Source organism: Salvelinus alpinus, chromosome 21 (genome assembly GCF_045679555.1).
Source record: "Salvelinus alpinus chromosome 21, SLU_Salpinus.1, whole genome shotgun sequence".
Lineage (NCBI taxonomy): Eukaryota > Metazoa > Chordata > Actinopteri > Salmoniformes > Salmonidae > Salvelinus > Salvelinus alpinus.
In genome coordinates this window covers 50,074,983-50,088,694 of record NC_092106.1, presented here as the reverse complement: position 1 = coordinate 50,088,694, position 13,712 = coordinate 50,074,983, and the positions used below count along the sequence as shown (strand labels likewise).

Below are 13,712 nucleotides of genomic sequence, written 5' to 3'. Positions count from 1 at the left end.
CCCTCTGGCACCATGTTGACTTGACCCTGTAAATACCCATCACTCTCTCTGGCACCATGTTGACTTGACCCTGTCAGTTAAATACCCATCACTCTCTCTGGCACCATGTTGACTTGACCCTGTAAATACCCATCACTCTCTCTGGCACCATGTTGACTTGACCCTGTAAATACCCATCACTCCCTCTGGCACCATGTTGACTTGACCCTGTAAATACCCATCACTCTCTCTGGCACCATGTTGACTTGACCCTGTCAGTTAAATACCCATCACTCTCTCTGGCACCATGTTAACTTGACCCTGTAAATACCCATCACTCCCTCTGGCACCATGTTGGCCCTGTCAGTTAAATACCCATCACTCCCTCTGGCACCATGTTGACCCTGTCAGTTAAATACCCATCACTCTCTCTGGCACCATCTTGACTTGACCCTGTAAATACCCATCACTCCCTCTGGCACCATGTTGACTTGGCCCTGTCAGTTAATTACCCATCACGCTCTCTGGCACCATGTTGACTTGACCCTGTAAATACCCATCACTCCCTCTGGCACCATGTTGGCCCTGTCAGTTAAATACCCATCACTCTCTCTGGCACCATGTTGACTTGACCCTGTAAATACCCATCACTCCCTCTGGCACCATGTTGACCCTGTCAGCTAAATACCCATCACTCCTTCTGGCACCATGTTGACTTGACCCTGTAAATACCCATCACTCCCTCTGGCACCATGTTGACTTGACCCTGTCAGTTAAATACCCATCACTCCCTCTGGCACCATGTTGACCCTGTCAGCTAAATACCCATCACTCTCTCTGGCACCATGTTGACGTGACCCTGTCAGTTAAATACCCATCACTCCCTCTGGCACCATGTTGACTTGACCCTGTAAATACCCATCACTCTCTCTGGCACCATGTTGACTTGACCCTGTAAATACCCATCACTCCCTCTGGCACCATGTTGACTTGACCCTGTAAATACCCATCACGCTCTCTGGCACCATGTTGACTTGACCCTGTAAATACCCATCACTCCCTCTGGCACCATGTTGACTTGACCCTGTAAATACCCATCACTCTCTCTGGCACCATGTTGACTTGACACTGACAGTTAAATACCCATCACTCCCTCTGGCACCATGTTGACTTGACCCTGTAAAAACCCATCACTCCCTCTGGCACCATGTTGACTTGACCCTGTCAGTTAAATACCCATCACTCCCTCTGGCACCATGTTGACTTGACCCTGTAAATACCCATCACGCTCTCTGGCACCATGTTGACTTGACACTGACAGTTAAATACCCATCACTCCCTCTGGCACCATGTTGACTTGACCCTGTAAAAACCCATCACTCCCTCTGGCACCATGTTGACTTGACCCTGTCAGTTAAATACCCATCACTCCCTCTGGCACCATGTTGACTTGACCCTGTAAATACCCATCACGCTCTCTGGCACCATGTTGACCCTGTCATCTAAATACCCATCACTCTCTCTGGCACCATGTTGACTTGAACCTGTAAATACCCATCACTCTCTCTGGCACCATGTTGACCCTGTCATCTAAATACCCATCACTCTCTCTGGCACCATGTTGACTTGACCCTGTCAGTTAAATACCCATCACTCTCTCTGGCACCATGTTGACTTGACCCTGTAAATACCCATCACTCCCTCTGGCACCATGTTGACTTGACCCTGTAAATACCCATCACTCCCTCTGGCACCATGTTGACTTGACCCTGTCAGTTAAATACCCATCACTCCCTCTGGCACCATGTTGACTTGACCCTGTAAATACCCATCACTCCCTCTGGCACCATGTTGACTTGACCCTGTAAATACCCATCACTCTCTCTGGCACCATGTTGACTTGACCCTGTAAATACCCATCACTCTCTCTGGCACCATGTTGACTTGACACTGACAGTTAAATACCCATCACTCCCTCTGGCACCATGTTGACTTGACCCTGTAAATACCCATCACTACCTCTGGCACCATGTTGACTTGACCCTGTAAATACCCATCACGCTCTCTGGCACCATGTTGACCCTGTCAGTTAAATACCCATCACTCTCTCTGGCACCATGTTGACTTGGCACACTGACATCTGTGAACTTTCCACATTAAATGACTTAATAGTTTATTGGGGCCATTTTCTAAAACAGAACTGTTTTATCTAAAGAGCTCTTCAGATAAGTAGGCAATATGTTACGTAACCAATAAGGTGAGAGAGAGAGAGAGACCTGGCTCTCAAGAGAAGACAGGCTATGTGCAACACTGCCCACAGAATGAGCTGGAAGCTGAGCTGCACTTCCTAACCTCCTGCCAAATGTATGACCTTATTAGAGACACATATTTCCCTCAGGTTACACAGATCCACAAAGAATTTGAAAACAAATCCAATTTTGGTTAAATCCCGTATCTATTGGGTGAAATACCAAGATTTGTGACCTGTTGCCACAAGAAAAGGTCAACCAGTGAAGAAGAAACACCATTTTAAATACAATCCATATTTATGTTTATTTTCCCTTTTGTACTTTAACCATTTACACATCGTTAAGACACTGTATATAGACATAAAATTACACTTGAAATGTCTTTATTCTTTGGAAACTTTTGTGAGTGTAATGTTTACTGTTCATTTTTTATTGTCTATTTCAGCTTTGTACATTATCTAGTTCACTTGCTTTGGCAAAGTAAACATATGTTTCCCTCGCCAATAAAGTCCCTTAACTTGAATTGATAAAAACAGAGAGACGATACAGTACAGTAGATGGCGTGTGAGACAGAAGGTGGCCACTAGGTGGCATCACAGTACCAGTTTTCCTCCATGATTCTTGGCCAGAGCCCACCGTTCTACTGCAGTGTTCTGCTTAACACACCTACAGTACACCCTGCTACCACTAGAGGGCAACAGGATCCAAGTCTACAGTACAGCACAGAGCTGCTAGGATAATGCTGACATAAGCATGGCGTCGGGGACACACAGTACTATCTACGTGATGCAAGGGGTCGCAATGGTAATGATCCTTAGAGACTTTTTGCCCTTAAATCATTGCTGTGTCTCTCAGCTTTTTTATTTTTTTAAATGTATTTTTACAATGACAATATCTGCATTCACTCTTCAATTGCCTTCTAGGATTCAATACAAGTCTCACTTGCATACATATTATTATACACACCAACTACTACCAAGGGCTGAATTCATGCTTAATTCCTGCACGTTGTGTTGTTTTTTCTAACGTACATCTATCAACGGTTTGAAGAGATTCGGTAGGCCAAACAAGCTATTAAACGTTCAAGCGTGTTGACAGCTAAGTAAGTGTATTTAGCTAAGTGACATTATAGGACCCAATGGGCCAGTTAGTTTTGTCAGCCTCTTCTACTGTAGCTCCATTAGTGTCTGTAGCGGACTGGTAGAGCTGTGAATAACCTAGACGTGGGTTTAAATAGCGTTTTGTTTTCTTTCCGATACTTTCGAGCGTTCGATTGAGCCACATGGGCGGGGTTTGTACTTTTCTGGACTATGCCAGTGGTTCTATTGCGTCGGGAAAGCTTGATCATGTGTGAATGAAAAAAGATATTACTTGAACCCAGGTGTGTGTGTGTGTGTGTGTGTGTGTGTGTGTGTGTGTGTGTGTGTGTGTGTGTGTGTGTGTGTGTGTGTGTGTGTGTGTGTGTGTGTGTGTGTGTGTGTGTGTGTACCACTGCTGCTTCTCACATACCCAGCATTCCTAGCATAGCTATGCTGCTACATTAGAGACACTCACAGAGTGATAGCAATGTGGTGCCTGAACTTATTGCACGTTTTGAACATGGGAATGACACGTTAAGATGCTGGAGCAACACCAGGATGTAGAGAGAAGCTTCTTTCATGGGATTATATCTGGTCAGCTGTAAGAGCACACATGGGGATGACAATGGTCATGTGGTCAGAGAGAGAGAGACAGAGACACCCAGAGAGAACAAGAGAGAGAGAGAAACACAGAGAGAGAGAGAGAGAGAGAGAGGAGAGAGAGAGAGAGAGAGAGAGAGAGGAGAGAGAATAGAGAGAATAGAGAGAGAGAGAGACAGAGACACCCAGAGAAAACAAGAGACAGAGAGAAACACACAGAGAGAGAGAGAGAGAGGGGAGAGAGAGAGAGAGAGAGAGAGAGAGAGAGAGAGAGAGAGAGAGAGTCATAGAACTAGAGAGAGAGAGCATGTGTGTGTGTCTGGTCTGTGTCAGTGGGCCACGAGGTGTGACAGTTGTTCTGGACTAGTGAGGGACAAATGGTAATGTTAACACCACCTAGACACTGAGACGTACAGAGTCATGTTAACACCACCTAGACACTGAGACATACAGAGTCATGTTAACACCATCTAGACACTGAGACATACAGAGTCATGTTAACACCACCTAGACACTGAGACGTACAGAGTCATGAGACACTGAGACGTACAGAGTCATGTTAACACCACCTAGACACTGAGACTTACAGACTACAGAGTCATGTTAACACCACCTAGACACTGAGACATACAGACTACAGAGTCATGTTAACACCACCTAGACACTGAGACGTACAGAGTCATGTTAACACCACCTAGACACTGAGACGTACAGAGTCATGTTAACACCACCTAGACACTGAGACGTACAGAGTCATGTTAACACCACCTAGTCACTGAGACGTACAGAGTCATGTTAACACCACCTAGACACTGAGACGTACAGAGTCATGTTAACACCACCTAGACACTGAGACGTACAGAGTCATGTTAACACCACCTAGACACTGAGACACTGAGACGTACAGAGTCATGTTAACACCCACTGGCCCCTGACCCACAACATTTACATTTTACATTTAAGTCATTTAGCAGACGCTCTTATCCAGAGCGACTTACAAATTGGAAAGTTCATACATATTCATCCTGGTCCCCCCGTGGGAATTGAACCCACAACCCTGGCGTTGCAAGCGCCATGCTCTACCAACTGAGCCACACGGGACCACAACACAAATCACCATCAGAGAGGACTAAACTATGGAGTCTGGCATCACAATACTAGGACACAAAAAGTGGGTTGAACCAGACTCCACTAAGGAGAGGTGAGTGTTGAACCAAACTGGCTGAGGGGGGGGGGGGGGGGGTGGAGCTTACCCGTGGGAGAGACCCGGGCCGGGGGCAGCACGGAGCGGCGGTGGAAGGCAGGGGCGTTGGGAGGCTGGGGGCTGCTGTGGCTGGGGGGTACAGGGGACAGGGGAAGTGGGGTGTCATCGCTACCACTGCTGGGACCTAGAGAGGGGACAGACGGAGGGAAACAATGGGTTAGGTTAGGGTTAGGGTTACGTTAGGGTTAGGTTAAGGCTCAATACAATAAAACACCTATTTACTGTATACAGTACACTCTTAGGAAAAAGGGTTATTTGGCTGTCTCCATAGGATAACCCTTTTTGGTTCCAGGTAGAACCCTTTTTGGTTCCAGGTAGAACCCTTTTTGGTTCCTGGTAGAACCCTTTTTGGTTCCAGGTAGAACCCGTTTTGGTTCCAGGTAGAACCCTTTTTGGTTCCTGGTAGAACCCTTTTTGGTTCCAGGTAGAAACCTTTTTGGTTCCTGGTAGAACCCTTTTTGGTTCCAAGTAGAACCCTTTTTGGTTCCAGGTAGAACCCGTTTTGGTTCCAGGTAGAACTCTTTTTGGTTCCTGGTAGAATGTGGGAAAGGGGGATACCTAGTTAGTTGCACAACTGAATGTATTCAACTGAAATGTTTCTTCCTCATTTACCCCAACCCCTCTGAATCAGAGAGGTGTGTCTTCCTCATTTAACCCAACCCCTCTGAATCAGAGAGGTGTGTCTTCCACATTTAACCCAACCCCTCTGAATCAGAGAGGTGTGTCTTCCTCATTTAACCCAACCCCTCTGAATCAGAGAGGTGTGTCTTCCTCATTTAACCCAACCCCTCTGAATCAGAGAGGTGTGTCTTCCACATTTAACCCAACCCCTTTGAATCAGAGAGGTGTGTCTTCCACATTTACCCCAACCCCTCTGAATCAGAGAGGTGTGTCTTCCACATTTAACCCAACCCCTCTGAATCAGAGAGGTGAGTCTTCCTCATTTAACCCAACCCCTCTGAATCAGAGAGGTGTGTCTTCCTCATTTAACCCAACCCCTCTGAATCAGAGAGGTGTGTCTTCCTCATTTAACCCCTCTGAATCAGAGAGGTGAGTCTTCCTCATTTAACCCCTCTGAATCAGAGAGGTGTGTCTTCCTCATTTAACCCAACCCCTCTGAATCAGAGAGGTGTGTCTTCCTCATTTAACCCCTCTGAATCAGAGAGGTGAGTCTTCCTCATTTAACCCCTCTGAATCAGAGAGGTGTGTCTTCCTCATTTAACCCCTCTGAATCAGAGAGGTGCGTCTTCCTCATTTAACCCCTCTGAATCAGAGAGGTGCGTCTTCCTCATTTAACCCCTCTGAATCAGAGAGGTGAGTCTTCCTCATTTAACCCCTCTGAATCAGAGAGGTGAGTCTTCCTCATTTAACCCCTCTGAATCAGAGAGGTGCGTCTTCCTCATTTAACCCCTCTGAATCAGAGAGGTGTGTCTTCCACATTTAACCCCTCTGAATCAGAGAGGTGTGTCTTCCTCATTTAACCCCTCTGAATCAGAGAGGTGAGTCTTCCTCATTTAACCCCTCTGAATCAGAGAGGTGAGTCTTCCTCATTTAACCCGTCTGAATCAGAGAGGTGTGTGTGTGGGGGGGGGGGGGCTGTTGGTTAGTTGGTTTTGTACACAACTCAATCATGCAGAACATCATAAATGTTTCCACGTTCAACACTTGGTGTTGGCTGAGTTAGCTCTGCATACAACAGTGCAACAAGGAAGCGTTGTAACATCATATTGAATTGAAAACAATGACGGCATCAAAAAACAAAACATACAGTATTCAACCATTAATAACCCGGTTCCCCCATTCTCAGTGTCAATACAACTATCTCTGAGAAGGAGGTGTGCTGGGTTCTGGCTGGGTGAACATTAGATATGGTCTCGAAGGTTGATCTGTATTAACGACTGCAGTCTCCTGGTCCTACCTACCTACTCCATCTTCAGTGAGCTCCTTCTTAAAGACAGAGGTCTCTAGCCCCATACAGGACAATCATCAGCTTCCATAAGCCATGTCTGACTAGCTGGCAGGAAGAAGGAAGTATTCAGCTTTACCTCCTGAGTCGAAGCCGATCAATATCGTCAACACAGCAGAATAACGTCTTTAATTCTCAGAGGAGAGTTGGATAGGAGCCAGATAGCACTAATACAATCACTACTGGCACATCAGAACAAACAAAGAGACTTGTTTTACTGTACAGGGTTTTACATGCTAGAAGTCAGAGCCGTAAAATCAGGACTGAAGAGAAGTATTCAAAACGCAAAACAAAATAGGACGTTGAAACGGAACAAACATTTTAAGCACATTTAAGTGACAACAACATAACCACGAGGTGACAGGGAGGAGGTAAAGGGAAGAAAAGGACATTCCTAGATGACAGAAGAGCTCGTCTGATAGGTTGACCTCAGATTAACGTCTCATCTCTCTCTCTCTCTCTCCATTTTCATCCGTGAGTTATGTTCTTCTTCTAAGCTCTCGGTCTTTTTAAAAGCAGCGTTGACGCGGCTGGCTTAGTCGTGTAAGAAGAAGACAAGCCATTTAATTCATGTTGAATTAAAATATGAATAATAAAAAATATATATAATGAATAGTTTTTTGTGAGACATAAGGCAGTGTAATGTACATCCTCATGTCTAAGTGAAACCCACAGACCAACAGCAAGAGAGAGATGACTGTAGGCTGGCGTAAAGGCAGTGTTCCAAATGGTTCACTATTATCTATTTAGTGCACTACTTTTGACCGAAACCATATAGGCCCTATATAGTGAATAGGGTGCCATTTGGGACACACATCTGGTGTATTTCCTGGGAGATTTAAAGGTACGGTACCACAGCAGGAGCAGTTATTTTTCCCCCAGGCAGCCAATAGACACATAGATAATGAAGCAAGCATCTGATTGGCTAGGGGGAGACGGAGGGAGCTGGCGTCCCATTGGTGGATCACTAAATCAATGCTTGTTTCTACCTGCTGACGGCGTCTTGGAGCTATAGCTGTGTGTGTGTGTGTGTGTGTGTGTGTGTGTGTGTGTGTGTGTGTGTGTGTGTGTGTGTGTGTGTGTGTGTGTGTGTGTGTGTGTGTGTGTGTGTGTATCCACCCCCTGCTGTTTGCGTTTCCCAGCTACAGAAAGTCCCTGTTCTACCGTGGCCTGGATATCCAGTACACTGTATGACTCTAGAGTCTAGTGTTCAAGTTCATCCCAGCCAAAGGCAGCTTGTTAAGACGGTCAGCGACAGACAGCAGTAAACTAACATGCCAGCTGGGCAGAACAGAGAGGAGACAAAGAGAGGTTCCACTATTCTCTACAGGGCCCTGGATAAAAGTAGTGCACTACATAGGGAATAGGGTGCCATAGGGCCCTGGTTAAAAGTAGTGCACTACATAGGGAATAGGGTGCAATTTGGGACATAACAGGACCACACAAGAAGGTCCCTGGGCTAGCTGTCATGTCCAGGCTGATGAACGGGACATGATGCCACCAGGCAAGCTGTTCATTATAGTCAACTCTGAGAGTGAGAGAAAAAAGGGTAAGAGAGTGAGAGTGCTAACCTAGCAGAGGTATCTGGGGGATATTACTGTAACTCAGTGCTAACCTAGCAGAGGTATCTGGGGGATATTACTGTAACTCAGTGCTAACCTAGCAGAGGTCTCTGGGGGATATTACTGTAACTCAGTGCTAACCTAGCAGAGGTCTCTGGGGGATATTACTGTAACTCAGTGCTAACCTAGCAGAGGTCTCTGGGGGATATTACTGTAACTCAGTGCTAACCTAGCAGAGGTATCTGGGGGATATTACTGTAACTCAGTGCTAACCTAGCAGAGCTATCTGGGGGATATTACTGTAACTCAGTGCTAACCTAGCAGAGGTCTCTGGGGGATATTACTGTAACTCAGTGCTAACCTAGCAGAGGTCTCTGGGGGATATTACTGTAACTCAGTGCTAACCTAGCAGAGGTCTCTGGGGGATATTACTGTAACTCAGTGCTAACCTAGCAGAGGTCTCTGGGGGATATTACTGTAACTCAGTGCTAACCTAGCAGAGGTCTCTGGGGGATATTACTGTAACTCAGTGCTAACCTAGCAGAGGTCTCTGGGGGATATTACAGTAACTCAGTGCTAACCTAGCAGAGGTATCTGGGGGGATATTACTGTAACTCAGTGCTAACCTAGCAGAGGTCTCTGGGGGATATTACAGTAACTCAGTGCTAACCTAGCAGAGGTCTCTGGGGGATATTACTGTAACTCAGTGCTAACCTAGCAATTATATGGGGGATGTTGCAGAGTAACTTGGTGTACCTAAGCAGAGGTCTCTGGGGGATATTACTGTAACTCAGTGCTAACCTAGCAGAGCTATCTGGGGGATATTACTGTAACTCAGTGCTAACCTAGGCAGAGGTCTCTGTGGGGATATTACTGTAACTCAGTGCTAACCTAGCAGAGGTCTCTGGGGGGATATTACTGTAACTCAGTGCTAACCTAGCAGAGGTGTGGGATGTTACAGTAACTCAGTGCTAACCTAGCAGAGGTCTCTGGGGGGATATTACTGTAACTCAGTGCTAACCTAGCAGAGGTATCTGGGGGATATTACTGTAACTCAGTGCTAACCTAGCAGAGGTATCTGGGGGATATTACAGTAACTCAGTGCTAACCTAGCAGAGGTCTCTGGGGGATATTACTGTAACTCAGTGCTAACCTAGCAGAGGTATCTGGGGGATATTACTGTAACTCAGTGCTAACCTAGCAGAGGTATCTGGGGGATATTACAGTAACTCAGTGCTAACCTAGCAGAGGTCTCTGGGGGATATTACTGTAACTCAGTGCTAACCTAGCAGAGCTATCTGGGGGATATTACTGTAACTCAGTGCTAACCTAGCAGAGGTCTCTGGGGGATATTACTGTAACTCAGTGCTAACCTAGCAGAGGTCTCTGGGGGGATATTACTGTAACTCAGTGCTAACCTAGCAGAGGTATCTGGGGGATATTACAGTAACTCAGTGCTAACCTAGCAGAGGTCTCTGGGGGGATATTACTGTAACTCAGTGCTAACCTAGCAGAGGTATCTGGGGGATATTACTGTAACTCAGTGCTAACCTAGCAGAGGTATCTGGGGGATATTACAGTAACTCAGTGCTAACCTAGCAGAGGTATCTGGGGGATATTACTGTAACTCAGTGCTAACCTAGCAGAGGTCTCTGGGGGGATATTACTGTAACTCAGTGCTAACCTAGCAGAGGTATCTGGGGGATATTACAGTAACTCAGTGCTAACCTAGCAGAGGTATCTGGGGGATATTACAGTAACTCAGTGCGAACCTAGCAGAGGTCTCTGGGGGGATATTACTGTAACTCAGTGCTAACCTATTAGAGGTATCTGGGGGATTATCACAAGCATTTCGCTACACTCGCATTAACATCTGCTAACCATGTGTATGTGACAAGTCAAATTGGATTTGTTAAGACCATTATGTTCCACCAAGCATAGATGCTACACACTACACATGCTGTATTACAATGTCTGATTGTAAACAACCACTGGATATGGTATGTAACTGAAACACACTAGTAGGTAACAACATCAAGCCTCCATACAGACACACGGAACTGTTTCATAATACTCTATGACTGCCTATGTAGTTGCTATGAATGGTAATAAGCACATGTAACACTTCATAAGAAGCATCTTCCAAGAAAAGTGTAAACCGAAACATCAATTAAATTGATGGTTGAATCTCTTCTACAACCATCTTAAGTTCAGCACCACGAGACAACAGCGCCAACGGGAAGACAACAGCGCCAACGGGAAGACAACAGCGCCAACGGGAAGACAACAGCGCCAACGGGAAGACAAACCACCAAAGTGAAGGAAACACTCACGTGTACGCAGGTCTTCCTCATCCCCATTGGTGGATACCCTCTGAAGGATCACTGTCAGAAAAGGTCCAAAGTATCCCAGTAACGTATACATTGGAGCTTCCTGCTTGATAGTTAGTCTCTCTTACAGGAGATCAATGATAGGGCAGAAACCACGACAGTGTTCTGTAAGTCACCAGACGAACTACAGAGGAAGATCCAGAGGAACTCATGGCTCAAGTCAGCTCAAGTATAATGTATTATCTTGTAGTTTCCTTTAGTATCTTGTAGAATCTTGTATTAGCATAATTATTTATCACTCTATGTAATGAGGTTGGTGGCTATCATGGCAGAAGCTACTAGACTGTCTCTGTCTGTCTGTCTGTCTGTCTGTATGTCTGTCTGTCTTCAGCCAAACACATTTTTGTCAGATTACCGTATCTCACCACCAAGTACCAAGTACTGTACCAACTTGCCCCCAGGCTCTCTGTCTGTTGGACTCATAGCTACCAAGCAAGGCTACTGTTTCATGGACAAATAGATGTATAAATAGAGAGAGAGAGCGAAAGAGAGAGAGAGAGAGAGCGAGAGAGAGAGAGAGAGAGAGACAGAAAGGAGAATTGTCTAGAGACACGGAGATGGGATGATGTCCACCCAGGGATGGTATGTTGACAGCTGTTTTCTCTGTTTCAGTCTACAAAATCTAACTGGAGGCAACTGGGCATGGCTTCTGAGAGAAACACCCACCCACCCAGCCAACCAGCCAGCCAACCAGCCAGCCACACAGCCAGCCAGCCAGCCAGCCAGCCAGCTAGCTACCCACCCACCCACCCACCCAGCCAACCAGCCAGCCAGCCAACCAGCCAGCCACACAGCCAGCCAGCCAGCCAGCTAGCTACACACCCACCCACCCAACCAGCCAGCCAGCCAGTCAGCCAGCCAGCTAGCTACCCACCCACCCACCCAACCAGCCAGCCAGCCAGCCAGCCAGCCAGCCAGCTAGCTACCCACCCACCCACCCACCCACCCACCCAGCCAACCAGCCAGCCAGCCAGTCAGCCAGCTACCCACCCAGCCAGCCAGCCAGCCAGCCAGTCAGCCAGCCAGCTACCCACCCACCCACCCACACAGCCACCCACCCAGCCAGCCAGCCAGCCAGCCAGCCAGGCCCACATAGTCTCAGTGTCTGTGGATGTAAATAAGAACGGAGGGTGCAGTCCAAGCAGTAAAGTGAACGACAGGTGCCAGCGTCTGGCCTTGTGGTAGCAGTAGTACCCGCCGACTCCAGACAACACAGAGAGACAGGTGCCACCGTCTGGCCTTGTGGTAGCAGTAGTACCCGCCGACTCCAGACAACACAGAGAGACAGGTGCCACCGTCTGGCCTTGTGGTAGCAGTAGTACCCGCCGACTCCAGACAACACAGAGAGACAGGTGCCACCGTCTGGCCTTGTGGTAGCAGTAGTACCCGCCGACTCCAGACAACACAGAGAGACAGGTGCCACCGTCTGGCCTTGTGGTAGCAGTAGTACCCGCCGACTCCAGACAACACAGAGAGGCAGGTGCCACCGTCTGGCCTTGTGGTAGCAGTAGTACCCGCCGACTCCAGACAACACAGAGAGGCAGGTGCCACCGTCTGGCCTTGTGGTAGCAGTAGTACCCGCCGACTCCAGACAACACAGAGAGGCAGGTGCCACCGTCTGGCCTTGTGGTAGCAGTAGTACCCGCCGACTCCAGACAACACAGAGAGGCAGGTGCCACCGTCTGGCCTTGTGGTAGCAGTAGTACCCGCCGACTCCAGACAACACAGAGAGACAGGTGCCACCGTCTGGCCTTGTGGTAGCAGTAGTACCCGCCGACTCCAGACAACACAGAGAGACAGGTGCCACCGTCTGGCCTTGTGGTAGCAGTAGTACCCGCCGACTCCAGACAACACAGAGAGACAGGTGCCACCGTCTGGCCTTGTGGTAGCAGTAGTACCCGCCGACTCCAGACAACACAGAGAGACAGGTGCCACCGTCTGGCCTTGTGGTAGCAGTAGTACCCGCCGACTCCAGACAACACAGAGAGGCAGGTGCCACCGTCTGGCCTTGTGGTAGCAGTAGTACCCGCCGACTCCAGACAACACAGAGAGGCAGGTGCCACCGTCTGGCCTTGTGGTAGCAGTAGTACCCGCCGACTCCAGACAACACAGAGAGGCAGGTGCCACCGTCTGGCCTTGTGGTAGCAGTAGTACCCGCCGACTCCAGACAACACAGAGAGGCAGGTGCCACCGTCTGGCCTTGTGGTAGCAGTAGTACCCGCCGACTCCAGACAACACAGAGAGGCAGGTGCCACCGTCTGGCCTTGTGGTAGCAGTAGTACCCGCCGACTCCAGACAACACAGAGAGACAGGTGCCACCGTCTGGCCTTGTGGTAGCAGTAGTACCCGCCGACTCCAGACAACACAGAGAGACAGGTGCCACCGTCTGGCCTTGTGGTAGCAGTAGTACCCGCCGACTCCAGACAACACAGAGAGACAGGTGCCACCGTCTGGCCTTGTGGTAGCAGTAGTACCCGCCGACTCCAGACAACACAGAGAGACAGGTGCCACCGTCTGGCCTTGTGGTAGCAGTAGTACCCGCCGACTCCAGACAACACAGAGAGACAGGTGCCACCGTCTGGCCTTGTGGTAGCAGTAGTACCCGCCGACTCCAGACAACACA

The 13,712-nt window shown here is 48.1% G+C and overlaps 1 protein-coding gene across 4 annotated transcripts in view; it reads right to left on the bottom strand.

Moving 5' to 3' along the window:
* Window positions 1-13,712, bottom strand: part of mtus2b (microtubule associated tumor suppressor candidate 2b) — a 153,310-nt gene that overhangs the window by 70,600 nt on the left and 68,998 nt on the right. For all 4 annotated transcript variants that reach the window (XM_071358123.1, XM_071358126.1, XM_071358125.1 and 1 more), the window contains exon 6: window positions 5,161-5,295. In XM_071358123.1, the coding sequence (XP_071214224.1) occupies window positions 5,161-5,295 (135 nt within the window). The remainder of the gene's footprint in view (window positions 1-5,160; window positions 5,296-13,712) is intronic.